At 38.7% G+C, this 26891-nt stretch overlaps 1 protein-coding gene across 2 annotated transcripts in view; it reads left to right on the top strand.

The window, feature by feature from the left end:
* Positions 1–4905: 4905 nt before the first annotated feature.
* Positions 4906–26891, top strand: part of LOC150083330 (protein PRRC1-like) — a 122821-nt gene continuing 100835 nt past the window's right edge. The window contains exon 1 of one of the 2 annotated variants that reach the window (XM_090377979.1): positions 4906–5109. Coding sequence is in view for 1 of the 2 variants with exons in the window: in XM_090377978.1 (XP_090234104.1) it covers positions 5736–5755 (20 nt within the window). In the remaining variant the exon portion in view is untranslated. Of the gene's footprint in view, positions 5110–5631; positions 5756–26891 lie in introns of those variants that run through there. The other variant, XM_090377978.1, reaches the window with a different exon arrangement.

The raw sequence follows: 26891 nt of genomic DNA, 5'->3' as shown, positions 1-26891 counted from the left end.
AATAGGCACACGTGTGTGTGTGTGTTCCTGCCTGCCTATTGTCTTCACCAAAAAAATCTACTGCTCCTACTTAATGTATCTTATGTGGATATACAGTAATACCCCGAAGTTACGCGATAGGTGGGTCCGACGAAAATCGCTTAAGTCGAATTCACGTAAGTCGGGGTACAACTTTGCATATAAATTTTGTTTAATTGGGACCAAGGACTAACAAAAACACTAGTTTAGAAGAAAAATATTTAATAAAATTGCAGTTCTTTATACATATTAATACGAAATGTATTAAAAAATAAATGGGTTACGTAAAAAAGTTATTTCGATGTCGATGGCTTCATAAAATCTAACAAATTTGTCTGATGACACAGCGCCTTCTTTTTTTTTCACGCAGAATTTCTTCGTAGCAAGCTAATAATTTTTTTATTCCTTGCTATGTAGCTATAACACGTTCTTCGTTGAAGCCTATGTTTTCTAAAATTTTTAAGCCCTTTTCAATTGAGCTGAGACCTTCTGTCAAGCTTGCAATTGTCATGTGCTTTTCTGGTGGAACTGGGTCTGAAGTGTCGGATACTTCAGTGACGTTTTGTTCACGCATCTCTATGAGCTCATTCATTGTCAGCTCCTGACTATGTGAATCCAAGCTCGTTGACATCACCACCATTGACTTCCAAATCTAATTGCCTGGCAAGATTAACAACTTATTCTATCACATGAGCGACATGATCAGTTTCTGGCGTTGTTTTCGTCTCGTTTTTGAAAAAAAAAATAGACAGAGTTTCTTCCAGACACCATTCAATGTGTTTTTGTGAATTTCATCCCAAGATTCTTCAATGATTTTTACGGCATCTAAAACATTGAATTGTTCCCAAAAGTCTTTAACAGATATCTCAAAATTTTGTCTCATAGCTTCATTCAGACGCGCAAACGAATGCCTCGTGTAGTAAGCCTTGAATGTTTTGATGACTCCCTGGTCCATCGGTTGAAGCAAGCTGGTTGTGTTTGGAGGCAAAAACACAACTTTCACACATGAATCGAAATTAATTAGGGTGGCAGGAGGGTGACCGGGTGCATTGTCAATAAGAAGCATCACTTTAAATGGAATCTATTTAGACTTGCAATAACGTTCGACTTCGGGTATGAAGTGGTGACCAAACCAGTCCTCAAAAACGGAAGCTGTCACCCAAGCTTTATGATTTGACTTCCAAATCACTGGTAAGCTAATTTTAGATATATTTTTTAAAACTCTTGGGTTTTCGGAGCGATAAATTAAGAAAGGCTTTAACTTGCAGTCACCTGCTGCATTCCCGCCAACCATCACTGTCAATCGGTCTTTGGAAACCTTAAAGCCTGGAAAGTTTTTTTCCTTTTCGCGCGATAAAAGTTCTTTTAGGCATCTTCTTCCAGAACAGGCCAGTTTCATCCACGTTAAATACGGTTTCACTGCTATAGTCACCTTCTTCTATCATAGCCTTGAGTGTCTCAGGAAAAGAAGACGCAGCTTCTTTATCGGCACTTGCCGCCTCTCCACGAAACTGTGCCAGTTACAGCGAGTTTTAAATCGGTTGAACCAACCGTTACTAGCTACAAAGTTTTCATCTTTGCCTGCCTCCCCAGCTTCTTCTTTCAACCTCCCAAAAACCAGCTTAGCTTGATAGCACACAGTGTTCTGATCGACTGGACAATTCTTCACTTTTACTTGATTATCACACCGTAATTTCAGCATTGTTTCCATCTCAGCAATAATACCATGATGTTTATGAATTATACTTGAGTTCAAGGATTGAGCATTTTTCACTGCTTCGAGAATTCTTTCTTTATCTTTTATGATTGTCCTTACTGTGGATTCCGGTAGCTCAAACTTTGCCAATTCACAAATTTTCATTCTGCTATCAAAATCCTTGATAATGTTAAGTTTACATTCCAAAGATATCGTTTTTCTTTTCTTACAAGGTGCAGGAGAATCTGATTTACTTCGTTTGAACGCCAGTTTTTTTTTTAATGGTTTAGAAAACGTATAACAAAACAATCTTAACTTTCATCGATCGTAGAATCGTAATTGTACACGTAGAGTTCGCGTGAAACACGTCCAATGCATGTCACAGCAAAAAAAAAAAAAATCAAGAACCGCCTAAGTCGGGGTATTACTCTACTGACAAGTTTTAGGCATAAGCTAAAAGATGTATGTAGAGCATCGAAAATTTGAACGTCAATAATTCGAACGAGCTAGCATTTATTTTTTATGCTGGTGCCATTAAATAATTACAGTAAGTGCCAGTTATTGTAATCACGTTTGCGAATTGAATTTTGATTCTATTAAACGACAATTCTAATAAGCGAAAATAGGAGAATTATTATCCACAGGCTATAAAAATGAAGATATAAAGCACCATTTTACACTTTTATTACCTAACCAATTAACAAAATTAAATGATACATGAAAATCAACAAAAATAACTGAATGCTGTCTAACTCAACTACTCTTGCTGAAAAGAGTGAGAGATCTGGCAATAAAGAAACAAAGTTCGAAAATAGTGTAGAAAAAAAGAATGGGCAAAAGTTCCATTTGTTTGTTACCTATAAATAAAATTTATTTATTTTCAACGTAGTGTTTTTATTTCTTTCTAATCTTACTAAACTCTTTTTTTTTTTTTTTTTGTTTCCAGAACATTATTTTTGATCAGTTTAACACTCCAAACTACCACTGGTCCCAATTAGTTTGGATTATCAATGCTGTACTGTAATTATCTCAATTTTTATATACAGTAATATCCCGAAGTTACGCGATAGGTGGGTCCGACGAAAATCGCGTAAGTCGAATTCGCGTAAGTCGGGGTACAACTTTGCATATAAATACATATAAATTTTGCTTAATTGGGACCAAGGACTAACAAAAACACTAGTTTAGAAGAAAAATATTAATAAAATTGCAGTTCTTTATACATATTAATACAAAATATGTATTAAAAAAACAAATGACTTACGTTAAAAAGTTATTTCGATGTCGATGGCTTCATACAATCTAACAAATTCGTCTGACGACACAGCGCGTTCTTTTTTTCACGCAGAATTTCTTAGTAGCAAGCTAATAATTTTTTTATTCCTTGCTTTGTAGCTATAACGCGTTCTTCGTTGGAGTCTATGTTTTCTAAAATTTTTAAGCCCTTTACAATTGAGCCCTTTTCAATTTTCAACCTGTCAAGTTTGCAATTGTCATGTGCTTTTCGCCGTTGCTTCATTTAGGCCTGTAGCACGTGCAATATCACATGGTCTTTCATTTCGCTCAAAGCGTTTCACAATTTCATATTTTTTCTCTATCAACAGAGGCGGACTGGCCATAAGCCTTACCGGGGAAACCCCGGTGGGCCAGTGTGATTTTGGCCATAAACCATAGTGTGAGGCCACTATAAATTTTCCCGGGTAAGAATTTTTGATCCAGTCCGCCTCTGTTTATCGATAATTGCTTTTCTTTTTCTCTCTGAATCTGCAGTGTCTTCACCAGGATGCTTCCTTTTCACACCTTTTAATTAAGTATTTTACTCATTTTTAGGGAATAAAGCACAATTACAAAACGAGGAGGCACGCTTGATATGCATAAACAAAGCTGCGCGCATGTAGCAACTGAATAAACAACACCATAAAGGCAGAGATACACTATTAACACCTCACATTTCTAGGGGTTACTACCATAAAACAATAAAAATCCAGTTGCGTTTCTGCTAGTGAAATCTGTTATAAACTGGTAGTAAACTCGATCTAATTGCATTTGCGATTATACCGATAGCTGGAATTGTGTTGGTTTTTACGTTATTATGGTGAAATGTGTTTCCCCTTCACTGATATAAAAAACATAAAAGCAGCAAAGTTGAATTTTGTTCATCTTTCGCTCTCAATCTCCGCCGTCGCACCGTATATCGATAACATATGAAAAACGACCTTGAAGATAGTGGGCGGCAGCGTTGCCAAACAAAAAAAATCAAGAACCGCGTAACTCCGAGTTCGCGTAAGTCGGGGTAGCATAAGTCGGGGTATTACTGTATTTCACAACAAGGTTTTCACAATTCTTGAGAATGAGTCACACGTTTTAAATGCAGTTTGATTTTGTGATGAAGTTTATTTTAATTAGATATTTATGTTAATAAAAAAAAAATTTGATTATTGGACTTCAGAAAATCTGTGTGTTGTTATTGACAGTCCCTGGCATTCTCAGCAAATTATAGCGAATAAGCTGCCGTGCTGTTACCAGTGTTGGCACCTTTAGACTAGTGATCATTGCGGTTACAGTCACTTTTGAAGTTTACCTCAGTGTTTTGTAGAATGACTGTATTCCTATTCTTACTGGTAATGAAGTTGATATTGCTGAAACCAGTTCATTATATAACCAACATAGAATATAACCAACACAATAAAATGATTGTTTGTTTTTACAAATATTTGGAAACTGAACCTTCCAACAGATTTTCTGATGTCTTTGGTGGTATGTTTGGCCACACCTCTCACTCAGTTTAAACCATTTTTTAAATTTTAAACTATTTTGTATGGGGATATCTCAAAGACAGTGTTCCAAGCATCCTTGCAATTTGAAGAAGGCAGTACAGAAAGAGGTGTTTTCAATTTCCATAGAAACTTTGCAAGCCATTTTGTGGAATTTCATTAGTTTACTTTGACAAAGAGGAGGACTTATTAAACATGTTTCATTCAAATATAGTATATGTTATCTGTACCACCATATGAAATAATTAGCAAGGTTTGTAATTTTTCCCCCTCATATATTAACTGAAATGGTTTGATGAATTAAAAAAAAATCATCCAGTGTATATGTATGCAGTTATGCTTTTCTATTAACTGGTGTGTTGCAGGTAAAAACTTCAATAAAACTTGTAATTTTTTGTATTTTTATCACTAGAGTTCTGCTTGTGAGTACCTTCCTACATGGAGAAAGGTTGGCATTCAGTATGTGCTAAATCACAATGCCAGTAATATCCTGGAAGGAAATCAGTGGTGACATTTTTGATGCAGTTGATGAACAACCTAAGAGAAAGTAACTAATAGGAATTAGAAAAAGATGCTATATTTGCTTCCTGAAGAAGATTCATAAGACAGATCACTTGTGTTGTAAGTGTAAAACTAATATGCAGCAAATGTATTAGAAGATACCATGTTGTCTCTCATGACCAAAGTGGATGATTTGAGTTACTCTGGTGTTTTATATATATGTATATAACCACACTAATATAATTGAATTTTTTGATTTTTCTCATTTTCTTATATAGATAAGTTCAATTAAAATTATAAATTCTTAATTTAAAATTTGTTTTGCTTTTGTTATTTGAAAATATGTTGAAGCTTTTTTTTTATTCATTTTATAGCTGCATGAAAATAGTATTAGCAGAATGATGCAAGTAGTGAGAGCTTAAACAGCGTGAACAACAACAAAAAAACTATGTGCACTTTGCTTATTCCTTCTATTTTGTAAGCCACATGCAGACTCACAGTAAACTTTTCAAGGCACATAAGAGAAAAATATAACCTGCCAATCTCAGTAGATGAAAACATTACTCAAACAGAATTCATCAATAGTTCTACTGAGTACGTTACTAATTACTAGTTTCAGCACACACTGCTATTCTGCCAACTTCTTGTATATGGCGGCTTACAAATTCTTGTTGGAGTGAGGCGGAATATGTTTTGGTGGTTTTTTGTGATCAACAATATAAATATAAGAATCTCAGAGCAGATGCATGTCACATCAGAAAGCAAGGTAAATGCAACTCCTATATTTGATATGCCTTAATGATTACAAAAAAAAAAATTTTTTTTGATAATTATGGAGAAAAAATTTTGCAAATTCTATAATATCTCCATTAAAACGTATATAGGAAATTTATCTTAACAAATGATCATATTTCAAATATCATACAATAATACATATGCTACTTAAAAATGAGTCTTTTTCATTTTAAAATACTTTAATCAAACTATATAATGTACAACATGCAATTCTATTTCTTTAAAAATGGTAGCTACTGATTTTTTCTTATAGGCCATTTTGCTTTCCCTCTTAAGAAACCAGCAGAATCCCAGCAACGATGACACTGCTTTTCCTTTGTGAATATGTTATGTTGAAGGCATTTGCTTTGATCATTACTTGCATCTTCCAAATTTGACCCCAGGGGCTCACATCTGGTGAGTATGGGCTTGGCACACCCAGGGTCCTGAGCTGGATATCATCATTCTTCTTTTTCTTGGTGATTCCCTTTTACTTTTGACCCATGTTCTCTCTCTCTCTCTCTCTCTCTCATGGTGGCGCCTCCGTAGCCAGGTGGGAAGGAGCAGCAGTGCGTAGCACACGCTTCTTGATTAGACCGGGGTTCGAGCCCGTCACCACCAAATACGGAGGATGCGGAAAGGTCAGGGAATGACCATCGCATATCCCGGAGCAATATGGCCTTAGTTGCTAATGCTCCTAAAATCCAAATACCAAAAAAAATACCTCTCATGGTTAAAAAAAAATTTTTTTTTGGCTGGTGCATTATAAGCTTCAAGCTTCCTTGCACCATATGGCTAATAATAATAATTTCGAGGGGGGGAAAAAACTGAGATGGGAATGAAGAAAACAAATTTTCAAAGACAAGGCAGCCCCCATATGTGTATAATATTGCATTGCAATTAGCATTAGTAAATGCATATGATGCCAAAAAGCAAGCTTATATAGCATCAGCCAAAAAAAAAACCCTTTCCCATTTCACTTCACTCATCCATTCGCTCCAAATGTTTGTCTAGTTCTGCCTTGAAATTATTTAAGTAGTTGACCTCCACTACAACAGATTGAACTTTATTCCAACTATCAACCACCTGCTGGCTAAATTTGAATTTCCGCACATCTATTCTATAATTATTTTTCCTCAATTTGAATTTGTCACCTCAGGTGAGTAATCTGAGGAAGAATAAGATTAGCATTGAGCTTGCTCAAATCATTCAAGGCCTTATGGTAAGCACTCTACACATTCGTGGCAACGAATGTATAGAGTGGTCCCCTCCAGCACATGACAGCATGACAAAACAAATGGCCCTCAGTCACCAGCAGCTCTCATTCCTCCTCTTATGGCAGCGAGAGGATCAGAGTGGAAGCAAAGGGTGCTAAGAATCTCTGGGTACGACCAGGCTGCTATGCATGGAAACTGAACTTGTCCTGTTACAACGTAAGATCATTTATCGGTGAAAACAGGATATTAGAGCTGAAAAAGGAATTAGAAAATGTGAATTGGAATATCGGTTTGGCTGAAACAAGAAGAAGAAATGAATCACCTATAAATTTATCAAGTGGAAATCTGCTGTACACCAATGGAAACCGTGAAAGGAGCGAAGGTGGAATTGGGTTTCTGGTCCATAAAGATATAAAAAAAAAGCATTTTGGAATTCAAAAGTACATCACCAAGGGTATCAAGACTAATACTCAAGATTTCTAAGAGGTACAAGCTAAAGGTTATAATGATTTATGCACCAACATCGAGCCATGATGAAGAGGAGGTTGAAGAAATGTACACCGAAATTGAGTCTTCTAGATGAGCAGAAAACCCACTACACTATCATTAAGGGAGACTTCAATGCTAAGGTTGGAAAAAGACAAAACAGTGCAGAAAGGGGAACTATAGGAAATTTTGGAATTGGTGAAAGACTTATGGAATTTGCAGAATCTCATGGATTGTCAGTATTGAACACTTTTTTTCAAGAAAAGAGTGGACCTGGAAGAGTCCAAATGGATTAACAACTAACGAAATTGACTTCATCCTCACTAACAGAAGATGTATCGTGAATGATGTTACCATCCTGAACAAGGTAAATGTTGGAAGTGATTACAGAATGGTAAGATGCACACTTGATATAGATAGCCAGGTGGGCAGGAGCAGCAGTGCGTAGCACACGCTTCTTGATTAGACTGGGGTTCGAGCTCGTGACCACCAAATACGGAGGATGCAGAAAGGTCAGGGAATGACCACTGCATATCCCCGGAGCAATATGGCCTTAGTTGCTAATGCTCCTAAAAACCAAATAACAACTTGATATGCCGACCGGGCTAGCTGGGTGGGTAAAGTGCCTGCCTGGCAACCCAAAGGTTGTGGGTTCAATTCCCGCCTCTGGCTTAGATCAAAGTACTGCAAAAACCTTGGGAGGTGCATTATGGCCACAGAAGCCTATGTGCCAACAACTACCATTAAAAAAAAAAAAAAAAAAAAACCAACTTGATATAGATAAAAGAAAGGAAAAAAACTGACTCGAGTAAATAATACGAAGGTCTGTGAGATTGTTTGTTATTTGGTTTTTAGGAGCATTAGCAACTAAGGCCATATTGCTCCGGGGATATGCGATGGTCATTCCCTGACCTTTCTGCATCCTCCGTATTTGGTGGTCACAGGCTCGAACCCCCGTCTAATCAAGAAGTGTGTGCTACACACTGCTGCTCCTGCCCACCTGGCTACGGAGGTGCTGTCTTTGAGATAACAGAAGAGGAGAAAAAGCTGTGTGTACTGGAACTTAAGAACAAGTTTGAGCTTCTGCAGACTGCTCAGGACCAAGATATCGACAGGGAATATTACACCTTTCTGAAAGTGATAAAGCCCAAGAAACCTATAGGTAAAAAGAAATCCAAAGAAGAAAAAATTAGTCAAGAAACACTTGTCATGACGAACCGAAGGTGACAAATGAAAATCAAGATAAACACTGACAAGGAGAAAATTGAGTATACTGAGTTATGCAAAGCCATTAGAAAGAGACTCAGAGAGGACATAAGAAGATTTAACACAAGAAAAGTAGAACAAGCATTAAGGGAAAACAAAGGACTTAAATCAGCAGCCATGAGCAGTAATACAGAGAGACAAATGATACTGAAACTGAAGAATAGCGATGGTGTACTTATAAACAGCAGAGAAGGCATAATTCAAATAGCAGCAGACTACCATAGAGAATTATACAAGGAGCGAGGGAATGATACCAGCAGTGGGGAACATGGATTGCAAAGTAGCAACACATACGACATACCCGATATTCTTCCTGATGAGGTAGAACATGCATTGAAGAAAATGAAGAATCAGAAAGCCCCAGGGGAAGATGAAGTTACTGTAGAGTTGTTAAAATTGGGAGGAAGAGACATAACACTAAAACTGGCAAGGCTCTTCACAAAGTGCATTAGAAAAGGTGTGATGCCTAAGCAGTGGAATAATGCAATCATAGTTTTGCTGCATAAGAAAGGAGATAAATCAGAAATTGGAAATTATAGACCAATTAGCTTGTTATCCCACATCTACAAGTTGTTCACAAGGGATATTACTAGCAGATTAGAAAGAATACTTTTTGATGATAATCAACCGAAAGAGCAAGCTGACTTTAGGACAGGATTCTCAACTATGGATCACCTTCGCGTAATATCACAGCTAATGGAGAAAGCAGATGAATATAAAACTCCATTATGCCTGGCATATGTGGATTATGAAAAGGCATTTGACTCCATACAGCAGAAGGCAATGTTTCCGGGCACTGGAAAAGCAAAGCAAGGCATAGAAACCCCATATATTACGATTTTGAAGAAAATATATGAGAACGCCAACTCCTTTATTAGACTAGACAAAGACAGTAGCAAATTTAAAATTGAGAAAGGAGTTCGACAAGTAGACACAATATCTCCAAAGTTGTTTACTGCTGCCCTTGAGGAAGCTTTCAGAAGATTAGACTGGTTGCAGAAAGGAGTCAATGTGAATGGAGAGTACCTAAACCATTTACGATTTGAAGATGACATTGTGGTCATAAGACATGATCCCAAAGAATTAGAAGAAAATCTTAATCAGTTATGCACAGTTAGTAAGGATTTTGGACTAAAGATGAATATAGCTAAAACAAAAGTAATGATAAACAAGTATGCCATGGAAAGGGACAAAATGATTGAAGGAGCAGTAATTAAAAAGGTTGAGTCATATACTTATCTGGTACAAGTTATTAGCTGTAATAATGATAAATGGCTGGAAGTCAAGAGAAGAATAAATTTTGGATGGATAGCATTCAGGAAATATAGTCACATACTGAAGAGCAATATCCCAGAAGAAAACTTGGAAGATAACGGCTGAGATGGATGTATGAAATTCATGAGTTTGTGAGTAGTAAATGGATGGTCCTTGCACAAAACAGAAGGAACTGGAAAGTTGCTGGAGAGGCCTTCATCCTGCAGTGGAATGAAAATGGCTGATGATGATGATGCAGGTGCCTAGTCTCCAGAAGCTGCAATTTGCAGAACTTAAGCCTTTCTTGGTAACACCAACCCTTTGTTCCACTCACCAATCTCATTTCCCTTCTCTGTACGTGTTCCAGCAGCTCTACATCTTTCCTAAAATGAGGAATCCAGACCTGTATATAGTACTCAAGGAGTGGCTTGACTATTGCCTTATACAAAGGAACAATCATCTCCTTATCCCTGCTAGCAATATTACTGTATATCATTGACAAGACACCATGAGCTACTCTTGCAGCCTGTCTGCACTGCTCAGAAAACTTCATATCTGATTTCACAATTACTCTCAGGTCTTATCTCTGTAGCCAAGTGGTCAAGAGCAGGAGTGCAGTAGCACATGCTCTTTGAGTAGACTAGGGTTCAAGCCCCTGACTGCTGAATACGGTCGATCTGCCAACCTGCAATGGACCAATGTGACAGATTATGATCCATTTCCCTCAGCATGAATTGTTGAGGAGGCTTCCATCCTGCAATGGGTTGATAATGGCTGCACTTTACCTTTTTTTTTTTTTTTTTTTTTTACTCTGAGTGTAGTACCATCCAGTTGGTACCTTACTTTGTGTCTTTGTGTGTGTGCGATGCAAGGAGTGTAAGGAGATAAGGCGACAACTCAGCGTTGTTATGGGCCTATATGAGAGCTTGAAGGATAGGGTGGATGCCCTCGAAGGATTACAAGTGAGGGGCCCATCAAGCTCTCAGCTGCCCACACCAATGCCAGAGCTTGCACTTGGTCATCGCGGAACACAGCGGCAACCCCCAAGGCAGAATGCGCTGGTCCCAAAGGAACTAGTAGTTGTTGGTGACTCTATTGTCAGGGAAACGGGAAACATGCTTTGTAAAAAGGATAGGTGGAATAGGACCAGGGTATGTCTGCCAGGGGCAAAAGTTGATGACGTTGTAGAGCGGATATCATCTTTTAAGGGCACAAAAGGTGATATAGTTGTACACGTTGGCACTAATGACATTAAGAGTAGGAGACCGGCGGAATTACTTGACAAGTACAGGTCACTGATGAAAAAAAGCCGTGAATTAGGGTTGAAATTGAAAGTGTCTGCAATTCTGCCCAGACACGATAGGAGGGAGTATATGATGAGAGCCCTGTCAATCAATTCGGCCCTGGAAAGATTGTGCAGGGCTCAAGGGGTAGAATTTTTTTCAGCCTGGTCTGTACTTGTTAACAGGAGAGACTGCTTCTACAGGGATGGGATACACTTAAATAGAAAGGGTGCAAGAATGTTTGCTGATGCTATCGAGGCAATGTTAGGTGGGTCGGAAAACTGCTAGATTGGGGGGATACAAGGACTAATAGATTAACAGTAGCCACTGGCAGAGGTGAAAGTGATTCTTGCACTGCTTCTATTGGAATGAGCCGCAGCCTGGAAAATAAGATGCAGGATATTTCAGAGACTGCTGGGAATCATTGGGGTACAAGTAAACACATGGGTTGTGTTAGGGTAGCTAAGAAAAAGAACAGGTGCATGTATACTTGTGTGTACACCAATGCTAGGAGTTTAGTAAATAAATTTGATGAATTTGAGGTATTGCTCAAAACATCAAAGGCAGATATTGTGGGGATTTCAGAGACGTGGTGTCACACAGATATAAGAAATGCAGAACTGGAATTTGGGGAGTACAATGTGTACAGAAAGGATAGACAGGATAGGAAGGGAGGAGGGGTTATGCTATTAATTAAGAAACACATAAAATCCAAGGAAGTGAAGCCAGTCGACATCGCTGGACAGTGCAGTGTCGAGTCAGTTTGGTGTGACATAAGCATTGGGAGATCAAAATTGAGAGTAGGAGTGTGCTATAGGCCTAATGACTCTGATGAGTATAATAAGAAACTGTTCGGAGAAATAGAGTGGGCCAGTAAATCAGAGAGTCTTATAATGGGGGATTTTAATTTCCCAGATATTGACTGGAATTTGGGGGCTGGTCACTCACACAGTAGCAAGGCTTTTGTGGATTTATTGGATGATTGTTTTCTACATCAGTATGTTCGGGAGGCAACTAGAGGGAGTAATACTCTTGATTTGATTATCAGTAGTGATTCTTCATGCATTCAGAATCTGCAGATAAATGAACCACTTGGTGGCAGTGATCACAGTGTGCTGAAGTGGGAGTTACTCAAAGAGGTAACTACCATTAGGGGTAAAGGGAAGGGGTATTGCTTTCGTAAAGGCGACTACAATGGACTGAGACAGTATTTAAATTCTATACAGTGGGATCAACTGATGATATTGCCAACAGCAAATTCAAAATGGGAAGCATTCAAAGAACTTATCGTGGAAGCTACTAGGCTTTACATACCAACTAAGAAATATTGTTCAAGGTTTAGGCCTAAATGGTTGTCAGATGAACTAATGAGGCATATGGCAGAGAAGAAAAATGCATGGGATACATACAAATTAACACGTGACACGGATGCCTATGATAGATACAAGTTGATCTGTAACCAAGTTACAAAGGAGGTTAGGCAGGCGAAGGCAGATTACGAGAGATCCTTGGCAAGGGATGCGAAGAAAAACAGCAAAGAGTTCTTTACTTATGTAAACTCTAGAAGGAAGGGGATGAATCAGATTGGTCCACTTGAGATCGATGGGTCAACTGTTGATGACCCTGCTCGGGTAGCTAACAAACTAAATGAATATTTTGCATCGACATTCACACATGAGGAGTTATTCAGCGAGGGGAATGCCAGAGGTGTATTCAACTCTAGCAGTAAGCTAGAGAATCTTGTAATAACTGAGAGCAAAGTGGAGGAGAAATTGTTGAAGATAAACACAAGAAAGGCACCTGGGGTGGATGGGATCTATCCAGTTATATTAAAGGAGGCAGCAAAGGAGGTAAGCAAACCCTTAGCCATAATTATGAGAGCTTCCTTGGACTCAGGGGAGGTACCCATTGACTGGAGATGTGCAAATGTGACCCCAATTCACAAAGGGGGATCAAAGGCTGACACAAGTAATTATAGACCTGTGAGTTTAACTTCTGTTCCCGGAAAATTAATGGAGGCACTGGTGAAAGAAGCACTGCAGGATCATCTAGACAAGACTTCAGTTATAGCTAGGACACAGCATGGTTTTGTTAAGGGGAAGTCTTGCCTGACCAATTTGATTGGATACTATGACGCAGTCACAAAAGAACTGGATGCAGGGAATAACTTTGATATTATATACTTGGATCTTAGAAAGGCTTTTGATACTGTTGCACATGGAAGACTGCTGCACAAATTGGAGCAGTGTGGCATTGGAGGCAAGTTGCTGCTATGGATAAAGGGGTGGTTGAGGGGGAGAAGACAGAGAGTGGTAATCAATGGACACTGCTCATCGTGGACTAATGTTATTAGTGGAGTCCCTCAGGGTTCAGTATTGGGGCCTTTATTGTTTTCTGTATTTATAAATGATATTGATGATGGTATATCAGGCTTAATGTCCAAGTTTGCAGACGATACAAAGGTTGGCAGGGTTGTCAAGGACACTACTGACACTATGCTGCTGCAACAGGATTTGGAAAGGTTGAGCAGATGGGCTTCGAGGTGGCAAATGAAGTTTAACATTGACAAATGTAAAGTACTACATATGGGAAACAGCAACCCCAGAGCAACGTATCAACTCTGTGGTACTACACTGACAGTGGTAGAGAATGAAAGGGACCTGGGGGTGGTGGTGCAGGCAGATATGAAGTTCTCTGAGCAGTGCAGACGAGCTGCAAGAGTAGCTCATGGTGTATTGTCAATGATATATAGAAATTTTTCTAGCAGGGATAAGGAGGTGATTATTCCCTTGTATAAGGCAATGGTCAGGCCACACCTAGAGTACTGTATACAGGCCTGGAGGCCTCATTTCAGGAAGGATGTAGAGCTGCTGGAACGAGTACAGAGAAGGGCAACTAGATTGGTGAATGGGACAAAGGGGTTCTCTTACGAAGAAAGGCTTAAGTTTTGCAAATTACAGTGTCTGGAAACTAGGCACCAGCGGGGTGATCTGATAGAGGTGTACAAAGCCTTGAATGGTTTGAGCATGCTCAATGCTGATGGGATTCTTCCTCTAGCTCAGAAAAATCACCTGAGAGGGCATAAATTCAAATTGAGGAAAGACAGATGTAGGATAGATGTGCGGAAATTTGCCTTTAGCCAGCGGGTGGTTGGTGGGTGGAACAGACTTCCATCCCTTGTCGTGGAAGTTGATAGCCTAAATAAGTTTAAGGCTCAGCTGGACAGGTATTTCGAACGAACAGAGGGGTGAAGTGGAAGTGGTTATTTTTATTTATTTATGTTACTTTTTTTTTTTTTTTTTTTGGCTGATGCTGCATAAGCTTGCTTTCTTGCATCAAATGCCTCTACTAATGCTAATGCTAATGCTAATACTCTGGGGTTACTGCTACCCATATGCAGTACTTTACATTTGTCAATGTTAAACTTCAGTTGCCACCTCTCAGCCCATCTACTCAACTTTTCCAGATCCTGTTGCAGTAGCGTACTATCATTATTGTCATTAACAATCCTGCCAGCCTTTGTATCGTTTGCAAACTTAGACCTTAACCTTCATATACCTTCATCAGTATCATTTGATAAATACTGAAAACAACAATGTGCCCAACACTGAACCCTCGGGGACTCCATGATAGCATTAGTCCATGAAGAGCAGTGTCCATTGATAATCAATTCCGGTCTTCTCCCACTCAACCATCCTTTTATTCTTTGTAGCAACTAGCCATGAATGCCATATTGCTCCAATTTGTACAGTAGTCTTCCATGTGCCACAGTAACAAAAGCTTTCCTAAAATCCAAGTATATGATATCAAAATTTTTTTCATCCAGTTCCTTTGTGACCACATTATAGAATCCAATCAAATTTGTATGACAAGGCTTCACCTTAACAAACGCATACTGCATCTGCACTATAACTTCAGTCTTGTCTAGATGATCCTGCATTGCTTCCTTAACCAGTGACTGCCTTATTTTCCCTGGAACAGAAGTTAGACTAACAGATCTGTAATTACTCATGTTATCAAGCTTGCTTAGTGACATGAGTAATTGGGGACCCATTTCCAGTAAATGGGGACCTCCTCTGAGTCCAGGGAAGCCTTCCTAAATATGGCTAAGGGTTTTCTTACTTCCGTTGCTAGGCGCCTCCGTAGCCAGGTGGGCAGGAGCAGCAGTGCATAGCACACGCTTCTTGATTAGACCGGGGTTCGAGCCCGTCACCACCAAATAAGGAGATTGCGGAAAGGTCAGGGAATGACCACTGCATATCCCCGGAGCAATATGGCCTTAGTTGCTAATGCTCCTAAAAACCAAACAGCAACTTCCTTTGCTGCTTCCTTTAATATAATAGATATTAAAGGAAGCAGCAAAGGATGGAATCTATATAATATAGATTCCATCCACCCCATGTGATTTTCTTCTGTTTAATTTCAACAATTTCTCCTCCACTTAATGCAAAATATTCATTCACTTTAACAGCTGCCTCAGCAGGTTCATCAACAATCGAACCGTCGATGTCAAGTTGACCAATCTGATTCATCCCCATCCTTCTAGAGTCTACATAATAAAGAAGTATTTAGTTTTTCTTTGCATTGCATGCCAAAGTATGCTCGTAATCTGCCTTTGCTTGCCTAATGTCCTTTGTGAGTTGATTACAGACTATCTTATATCTACCATAGGCATTTGTGTATCCTGATAATAAATTATCAGGAGAAACAGTTGCCTATGGTTTAGGCCTAAAACCTTGAACAGTATTTCTTAGTTAGTATGAAAAGCCTTGTAGCTTCCAAGATTAATTCCTTGAATGCTTCCCGTTTAGAATTTGCTGTTGGTAACACATTAGTTGGTCCTACTATATCAAATTTAAAAAAAAATCTCTGAGACCAAAGTCACCTTTACAAAAGCAAAAACCCTTCCCTTTACCCCGATATATTCCACATGAGTACACTGTGATCACTTCCACCTAGTGGTTCCTTTATCTGCAGATTCTTAATGCATAAAGAATCATTGTTGATAATCACATTAAGGTATTACTCCCTGTAGTTGCCTCTCAAACATGCTGCTGTACAAAACAATTGTCCAACAAATCCACAAAAGTCTTGGTAGTGTGTGAGTGACCAGCCCATAAGTTTGTCCATATCTGGGAAGTTAAAATTCCCCATTATAAGACAGTCTGATTTACTGCCCCACTCTATATCCCTGTACAGTTGTTCATTATACTCATTAGAGTCATTAGGCCTATAACACACACTGCTACTCTCAACTTGGTATTCCCTTGGTAGACACTTAGATTTTGTGTTTCTTAACTAACAGCATCACCCCTCCTACCCTTCTATCCTGTTTATGCTTTCTGCACACATTGTACTCTCCCAAATTCCAATTCTGCATTCCTTATCTATGTGTGACACCATGTCTCTGATATCCCAAGAGCATCAGCCTTTGATGTCTTCACCAGCACCTCAAATTCATCAAATTTATTTACTATACTCCTAGCATTGGTGTATATGCAGGTATACATGCACCTGTTCTTACTCTTAGTTACCTTAAACACAACGCATGTATTTACTTGTTTCGTGATGACTTCCAACAGCCCTTGAAATCCCCAGTATCTCACTTTCAGGCTGCTGCTCATTCCAATAGAAACAGTTCAAGAATCACTTCCACCTTTACCCGTGGCTACTGTTAATCTATATGTGAATCCCACCAAGCTAGCAGTTTTCCGACCCACCTAACACTACCTCGATAGCATCAGCAAATATTCTTGCATCCTTTCGATTTAAGCGTATTCCATCCTTCTAGAAGCAGTCTCTCCTGTTAACAAGCACAGACTACATTGAGAAAAAGTCTGCCCCATGAGCCTTGCACAATCTCTCCAGGGCCAAACTGATTGACGAAGCTTTCATCATATACTCCCTACTATCGTGTCTGGGCAGAATTGCAGACACTTTCAAATTTACCCTAACTCAACTTTTTTACAGCATTGACCTGTACTTGTTAGTATGCAGATCTCCTACTCTTAATGTCATTAGTGCAGACGTGTACAACAATATCACCCTTTGTGCCCTTAAAAGATATCTGCTCAACAACATCATCAACTTTTGCCCCTGGCACACATTTCCTCGTCCTATTCCACCTATCCTTTTTGCACAATATATTTCCCGTCTCCCTGACAATAGTCACCAACAATAACTAGCTCCTGTGGGACCAGTGCATTCTGCCCTGAAGGTTGATGCTGAGTTGCCTGATGATCAGGTGCAGCTCTGACATTGATGTGAGCAGCTGAGAGCTTGACGGGTCCCCCAGTTTAAATCCTTTGAGGGCATCTTCCCTGTTCTTCAAATTTTTATGTTTTATTTTTTTTTTTTTTATGAAAACCCCAAACACGAGAAGTATTAGAACCTATAGTACTTAGTACCGTGCTTGGATTGGAGATTGAGAAAACAAAAGAAGATATCTGTTGACATTGGACTTGAACTTCTGAAGACTGTAATTTTCAGGAAATACGTACGAAGGAAGGTTGTTCCAGAAAATGGTAGTTGAATGAATAAACAAGGAAGATGAAAAGATGGTTCTGTGAGTTTGAAATTGGACAGTATATGCACGTTCGCTGGTGGTGGCACGTGTTTGGACTGTTTTGAAAGAGGGAGTGGGCATTATAGAAACCAATTCAGAAGAACAGTTCCTATGGAAGTACAGTCGAACTTCCGTATAATGAATTCGATAAATCCGGCGGAAAAATTCGTTATAGAGAAATTTCATTATACAGAGAATATCTTTTTTATTAGATATTGTTATCTAATTAGAAAATGAAAACGAATCTACATTTATTTTTAATGTATTTTATTTAAAAAAATACTTATTTAAATTACGTTTACACAATTTTCGCCGGTAAATATCACAAATTAAAAAATCTGTAATTTTCGTTTGCACAGTACAATTAAAAAATTGTCTTATTCTCAAAGAAATCCTCACATTTGTTCAGAGCAATTGTCAGGAACATTTTCACAAAACTAGACCCATACGAACTGTTTTAAAAGCGTTAATCATTTCTTCGTCAGTTGGCTTTTCTGTGGGTTGTTCTGATGCGTCTCTTCAGCGTCATCGTTAATTTCTTCATGATCATGGTCGCATCTAACACTGTTCAGCAGTATTTCATCTTCATTTGGATGTTCTGTTGTGATCTACATAAACATAACTATCCATTGTTATTTCATTTTCATTGTTTCCAGACGATTCTAATAATATCCAAAAGTTTTTCAGTTGTGAAAGGGGCAGTTCATCTTGTTCGTCCAGTCGTTGTTCGGCTTCTGTATTCAATGCAAATCCCGCTTTCGAAAAACAATTTTGAATAGTGTATTCAGTGACATCGTTTGTCCAAACTTTTGTCAGTTCAGAGATGCAACTCTAAGGTTAATTGTAACCTCCAAGTTTTTTTTTCTGATAACGCATTGACAATCTTCATTATTATTCTCTTTCGATAATGAAATTTAAAATTTTTAATAATGCCTTGGTCCATTAGTTGGAGTTTTGACGTTACGTTTGGTGATAAGAACAACTTCGCACTTTTAAGTTTGGCAGAAATATTGGCAGGATGTGCTGGACAGTTGTCAGTTACCAACACGATTTTCCTTTTTTCTTTTGTTATACGCTTGTCTAGTTTTAATATCCATTCTTCAAAAATGCTTTTTTATTAAAGGTGTAGTCAACTTCCAAAGATTTTGTGCCTCTAAAACATCTTGGATTTTTTGATATTCCGACGACCAAAAGTCTTAATTTTTCACTTCCTGTCATATTTGCTCCAACTAGCACAGTGATTCTTTCTTTGCTTTGTTTTCTGCCAAAACATTTATCATCCTTAAAAGCAAGTGTTCTGTTTGGTAAACATTTAAAGAATAAACCCATTTTGTCAGCATTAGAAACATCCTTACGCTCATATTCTTCCAAAATCTGGTATTGTTCCTCCAACTGTTGCAATCTTCTTCACTTACATTAACACTTTCTCCATAAATAACCTTTTCCACAATTCTGTTGCGCTTCTTAAATTTATCTAGCCACCCAGTGCTCGCATTAAATTCTTTCTATGTCCAAGGGACTGTGCAAATTTCAGAGCTTGTTGCTTAATTATTGGGATATTCTTTTCACGTATCATTTGCACCCATTTTAGAACAGCTTTATCAACATCTTCGTATATACACAACTTAATTCGCTTCTTGTCTACTTCTCCTTCAATTGCATTTAAAATTGATTCTCGGTTTTTTTTAAATTCGTAGATAAACTGCTTGCAGATTTGCCATATTTCTCCGCAACATCTTTTTTCTTAAAACCCTGACCAATATCGTAACAATCTTTGCTTTATCATTAATACTTAAACACTTTCTCTTCAACATTGTTTTTGCAATTGTAAAAATTACTGGACTGCAGCTTTTTCCGATACATACACCGCAAACTTCGCTGCGCTGGCCATACAGTGAATTGTTAGTACAGGTACCGCCTACTCAATGACGTTCGCTTGCCAATTCAACAGTATCACTCCCTTTGAAGAAATATACGACTTTGTGAATTTCTTTTATTCTGCTTTCATTCATATATATACGAAAGAAAATTTATGATTAACGTATGCTGTATGTTACTTTTCAGAAAAAAAACAAAAAAAACAAGAGCAATGGAAGAAGGTCATTAATATACAAGAGGAAAAGAGTGGGGGAAAGAACTGAACCTTGGGGGACACCAACATTAGTGGAGAAGTTAAAGACCTATTCCCATTGCTGCAGAATATAATTATTCTGTACACAACTGCCTTACAAACATAGAAAACAGAAGAGAAATTGCTGAAGTGAAACGTAAGAAAGGCGCCCCGGGTAGATGGAATATATCCAATTATATTATGGGAGGCAGCAACGGAGGTAAGCAGACCCTTATCCATAATTATGAGAGCATCCTTGGATTCAGGGGAGTTCCCCATGGACTGGATTTGCAGACATATCCCCAATTCACAGACCGAAATCAAAGAGTTACATGATTAATTAGACCTATTAGCTTAACTACTGTTTCAGGGAAAATAATGACGTCACTGGTTAAATAAGTAATGCAGGACCGTCTTGAGAGGAGTGCAGTTATACTTCAATCACAGAATGGGTATGTCAAGAGGTGACCTTGTCTGACCAGTTTGATTGGATACTGTGAAGTAACAAATATATATATATATATATATATATAAAATTATTTTTAAAGTTATGTGTAGAATGTAGTAGGTATAAATCTATAATTTAACTAATGCTAATAATGAAAATACCGTGTACCCTGGGAGCGATATATGTTGATTAAAGGGGGAAGAACGGAAAAGAAAAATGTAACGTTATAAACAAAGTGCGAATTTTGAAAAAATGTAAATTTTGAAAAGAACGACCAAGGTAGAAATAGCAGATTTTTGAAAAGAACGACCAAGGTAGAAATAGCATTGCAGTATCTTTCATAATTTCTGTGTCTTCTTCAGAGGTCATCCACCCAAATTATGAAAAAGAACAACAATACTCTTACTTCTGTTTCTGACATGTTCTGTATGTCAAAAAACACGTGTACGAAGACACGTGGTAAAAACTAAATAATTTAGAATATAAATTTTGAATAAATAAATAATATGCCAAAAGTATAACATGCAGAATTAGAATCTATAGGTCTAATTATAGATTTATACCTACTACATTCTACACACAACTTTAAAAATAATTTTATATATACATTATGGTTGTAGGGTACCTTTGCTCTTGCAGTGTCCCTGATCCATAATTCATATTATCGATAATTCATTTTATCGCTATTCAAATCCATTTTCTCTACTTAATTTTAATTTTATTATTCATAATTATATATATATATATTTTTTTTTTAATTTATTTATTTATTTTTTTTTTTTTTATATGAAAATCCCAAGCATGAGAGGCATTAGAACCTGTAGTACTTAGTACCATGCATGGGATGAAGGTTGAGAAGATAGTAGTTGACATTGGACTTCAATATCTGTAGATTGTAAATTTCAGGAAATATATATGAAGGAAGAAAAGTTGGTTCTGTTAGTTTTAAGTTGGACGTAGTGCATAGTGTTAATTGTAATGAGTCTCTGGGGGTTTCCCCAACTCTGCATCTAGCAGTGTAATGAATACATACTGTGTAAAGGTCAGATTTATGTAGGTTAGTGTGGGTTTTGCTGGTTGTGTTGTTCATTCGGTGTCTTAGTGTAGGGGCTTATGTTTGCACACAGAAACCTCTAGTTTACTGTCCAGCACCACGAGGAGGTTGGGCTGGACTGGGCAGGGCATGGCAGGGCAGGGCAGTAGGGAGTGTGAAGTGCTGGTTTGGTGTGAACCCTGAGGTTGTCAAGATGGGGAAAGCCTAGTAAAAAAAAAAAAAAAAATGTGAAATTTAAGAAGGAAGTGGGAAGGGACAAAGTGGTAGAAGGATAGAGGTGGTAGTAGTCAAAGTGCCCATCATGGTCTGGAGATGGGAGTTGACAGTGGGGTGATCCACCAGGCAAAGGAAGGAGGGAAGGGTGCCATCCTGGGAGGGGAAGGAGAGAACAAACACCCCTGGTGGTAGGAATTAAAGCTCATGGGGGAAGGAGTTCCCCATATTGGATTGCCAGTAGGTGCTCTGTCCCACACTGGCCAGGGCCCAACCCCTATTGACCAGTGTCAGCATCCCACACCATGCTGGCTAAATTGCCATCGCATGGTGTCTGCTTGGATGGGCATGGGGCCATATGTCCATCAGTCTATCCAGTGTGGTCCTTGAGGTTGTCACAGACATTCTCTCAGATATGCCAGACAAGCTGTACTTGCTACCTGGGAGTCTGAAACGCTAATGGAACTGATATTCGGGTGACACTCAAGTCAAGTGGACCCAATTTCGGCAAAGTCCGGATGGTCTGTGACAGCCAAATCCTCTGTTTGCACCTTCCCGATGGTGGGACTGTTAGTAATCCTGGGTATAACCTCCATCCACAAGTACATGGTGGGTGACCACCCAGGTGTGAACCAACATAAACAGGGGTCGAGGTGTGGCACCCACACCACATGGAGGAATGCAGTTTATGTTACCACGCAGTACTAGGTGGTAGATGACTCATCAACTGGTGCAATACCACCACTTTGCTTATTGGAGGCTTGAAGTGGTGGAACCCATGTTTAGTCTCTAGAGCTAAGTTCTGGTCAACCCTTCCCTATCTCTTCCATCATGCAATATGATTGGTGACTTTTGAGGTTATGATGAATGTCGTGGCGAGATCCAATATTCTTTACATTTCGAGGGTACAGCTCTAAAACGGTGTTCGCTGGCCGGCCACTAGTTAGTACACCGGACCGGACCTATTGGTAACTCTCTAGGAGGCTTCCGGATCAGCTAATGTATAATCTTGCTACCTCTACTCTGCCATATAGTGACTGGAGGCAGTCCGAGTAGTGTGTATGCGAGGAGCATTGTCGAGGCCATGTTATGTCAAGGATTTGGGTATATTCTTACCACATGTAAGCCATATCCAAAAATTTCATTACTTCATACAGCATGTCCCACTCACTTTTTCTTACTATTGAATACACCATGAATTGTCAAACTAATAGAGCAAGCTTATCTGCTAAAAGATCTAAACCTCCCAAGCACTTCCTAATTCATTTCACAAATATACGTGGTCTCAATTCTAATCTCAATGATGTCCATTTCCACTTGCAGTCTGCCAAACCCCATGTACTTTTTCTGACAGAATCTCAGTTATTGGTTGGTTCAACTACTGCTCATCTCATTTGCCAAAATTATTTGCTGTATGATTCTTTTCGCCTCAAAGGTGGTACTTGGGCATATGTCCATTCCAATATTCCCTGTCAGAGACTTGGCAATTTGGAATCTCCTCTCTTTGATCCTCTCTGGCTTAAAATCTCTCTACCTCATTGTGTAAAATTCATCTGTTGTCTCTACCGTTCTCCCAACTCCACTAATCACTTGGAGCTCTTTGACTTCCTCTCTTTGCAACTTGACTTTCTCCAGTCCAACTTTCCTAACAGTGAGGTGATGTTAATGATCACAACTCAAGCTGGCTTCCGTTTTCTAGTCACACCGACCCAGCTGGTCAAGATGCTGAGGTTTTTACAATTACTAATGACCTTGCACAGATTGTTCATTTACCTACAAGAATACCGGACAATCCTAATCGTACAGCCAATACGCTTGATCTTTTTCTCACAAACAACCTTCTAAGTACACGGTCGAAGTGAGAGGTCCTTTAGGCACTTCAGATCACAACTTGGTGATTGTCTCTTCTCCAATGGAACCTTTATCTCATGGCTATTCCCAACCTCGTGTTGTTTGGCATTACAAGAATGCAAAATGGGATGACCTGCGAGACTTCTTTTCTTCTTTTCCTTGGTCTGATTACTGTTTCAAAACTTCTGATGTCAACATTTGCTCTGATCGTGTCAGTGAAATTATTCTTGTAGGAATGGAATCCTTTATCCCACACTCCACTTTAAAATCTCGTCCTTTATCTAATCCTTGGTTTTCCAATAAATGTGTTAAGGCTGCTCAAGAGAAGAATGTTGCATATCGGAATTGGCTTGTTTCTAATTCTTCAATTTCATTTTTTGCCACACCAAAGCTCGCAACAATTGTAAAGCAGTTATTAACCAGTCCAAACTAGAGTTTGAACAGGCTAAGAGTAGAAAACTTGTTTCTTGCCCTAATGGTAGCCAAGCATTCTCTCTTGCCAAAGCTATTGGCTTCAACTTTTGCCTATCTCTGCTCCCACCCCTCTTCAAACCAGATGGTTCTGTTGTCACTTCAGCCAAGGATAAAGCTGACCTGCTAGCATCCCATTTTTCTTTCAACTCATGTATTAATGATCTTGGTACAACACCTCCCACCATTCCCAACACGCTCCATTCAATGCCTCCTGTGGTCTTCCCTCAAAAGGATATCAGAAGGATTTTGACGAATCTTGATGCTAAGAAAGCTCCAGGTCCTGATGGTATTTCTCCACTTGTTCTCAAAACCTGTGCTCCTGAACTTACTCCTATTCTTTGCTGCCTTTTTTCACTTTCTTATTCCAAAGGTGTTTTTCCTTCTGTTTGGAAATTTGCTCATATCCAGCCAGTTCCTAAAAAGGGTGACATATCCCTCCCATCCAGTTATCATCCCATTGCAATTATTTCTACTCTTTCTAAAGTAATGGAGAAATCAATTAACCGCCAACTCTTAAACTACCTAGAAACCTTCCGTCTGATCAACGATCACCAGTATGGATTCCGTCAGTGTCAATCCACTGGTGATATTCTGGCTTATGTTACCCATTTATGGACTAATTCAATGGAAAGTTTCGGTGAAACATAAGTAGTTGCTCTTGACATCTCAAAGGCTTTCGATCGTGTTTGGCATAAAGGTCTTCTAAAAAACGTCCATCTTATGGTTTACCAACTGTTTTTAGTAATTGGTTATCCAGTTTTCTCTCTGATCGCTCACTGAGGGTGATGGTATATGGCTCTCTGTCTTCTTCTCCACTAATGCCGTTGCCCCCCAAGGTTCAGTTCTTTCTCCCACTCTTTTCCTCTTGTATATTAATGACCTTCTTTCATTGACTGGAAATCCTATCCATAGTTTTGCTGATGATAGCACATTGCATTCCACTTTCCATTTTGAGAAACGTTGTCCTGCTCAATCAGCTTCAACTTCTTGAAAATCTGCTGCCAATTCCTTAAATGCCGATCTTCAGGTAATTCTCCAGGGGGCAAAGACAACTTAGTTGATTTCAACCCTTCTGAAACTCAGTCTTGTCTTATAACTCGCAAAAAGGATTGTTCTGCTCCTATGCTTATCCTTAGTGACACTCCGATTTGTAGGCAAAATGATATATCTCTTTTGGGAATTACCCTGACTTCTAATCTCTCTTGGCACAAGCACATTACAAATATTGCTAACTCTGCATCTAAAAAACTTGGTTTTCTCTTTTTCTCTCGGCGTTACTTTTCTTCCAAACAGCTGCTCACTCTGTATAAATCGCAAATCCGCCCTGCCGTGGAATATTGTTCTCACATCTGGGGCGGTGCCCCCAAAACCTCTCTCATGCTTCTTGATTCCATTCAGAAGAGGGCAGTTAGGTTAATTAATGATTCATCTTTAACAAAGTCTCTCCACTCGCTGTCTCATAGACTTACTGTTTCTGCTGCATGCCTCTTCTACAGATACTTCCATGGGCACATTTCTTCTGAATTGGCTTCTATAATTCCCGCTCTCTCTTTCAAAACAGTCCAAACACGTGCCGCCACCAGCCAACATCCATTTACTGTCCAACTTCAAACTCACAGAATCAACTTTTCATCTTCCTCGTTTATTCATTCAACTGCCGTTTTCTGGAACAACCTTCCTTCATACGTATTTCCTGAAAATTACAGTCTACAGAAGTTCAAGTCCAATGTCAACAAATATCTTCTTTCGTCTTCTCAACCTCCAACGCAAGCACGGTACTAAGTACTATAGGTTCTAACACCTCTTGTGTTTGGGGTTTACATAAAAAAAGGGGGGGGGAGTCAGCAACCTTTTTGAGTGAAGAAGTGAAGAGCCACACTTTAGCTCAACCTGGGCAGAGGGGGGGGGGGTGCTTTTTTTAAGAAATGGAATAGAGTGGAAAGGTGTTTTCTCTAAAAAATTATATATTTTGAAATATTATTTATTAATAATATTTCTAATTAAAATGACTTTTGCTGCTGAACTTCTTGAGCGAGTCTCTCAACATCTGGGAAGTATTCCATAATTTTCATCTTTAAGCATGCTGAGAGACTTGCATTGTTCAGACGGTTTCTTGATTTATTTTTAATGTGGTTCATGTTCGAAAAAATATAGTTCATATTCACACGCAGAAATTCGTCGAACTGAAAACTGAATTAAGTCCAAATGCAAATGTTTTAAAATTTTTATACGTGTCTGGTAAACTACACCTTGTATCGAGGCGTAGTTTACAATTTTGTCTCGCTTTTTCAACTCATCTATCAGCATCTATTTATGTAGAATTGCAAGGGCAGCCTTTTGCCTCACCAAATCCTCAATTTCAGTTTTAAGGCATTTTAGTCTCGCACCCCACATGTCCTTGATTTTTAAGTCCTCTAACTCCATTTCAAACTTTGCTTCGTGTTGACTAAAAATTAAAGAACCGCAGGTTGCCGACCCACCCCTGTAGTAGTGGGTAGGAGAGAGACAATTTATTACCTTCATACACTCTTTTCACTCTGTATTCATTCTGTTTTAATAATTTTTTTGTACATTTTCTATTTTTTTTTTGTTTATTCATCCGTCTTCTTTCACACACTGGGGGGGTGAATGCAACGGTGTGTAATGTAACATAAGGTATGCATTACATAAAAATTAATAAATGGTTAGTAAATAATTAAGTACTAAAAAAATAAATGCACAAGGCGTAATAAACTAAGATTTTGAAATTTACTACAAAACTGCCAGTGTACATACACAATATTTTGTTTGTAGTAGTGAACTACAGCAGTAGTGTAAAAGGCATCGATTTACGAACAGAATTTAGTATATATACACTGGTAGTTCTGTTAGTGAATTTCAAATTCTTAGTTTATTACGCCTTGTGCA

Source organism: Mastigoproctus giganteus, chromosome 7 (genome assembly GCF_048544385.1).
Source record: "Mastigoproctus giganteus isolate SK-2022 chromosome 7, ASM4854438v1, whole genome shotgun sequence".
NCBI classification, from domain to species: Eukaryota; Metazoa; Arthropoda; class Arachnida; order Uropygi; family Thelyphonidae; genus Mastigoproctus; species Mastigoproctus giganteus.
Note: the sequence above shows the minus strand (reverse complement) of the source record. Positions and strands in the feature narration are given on the sequence as shown.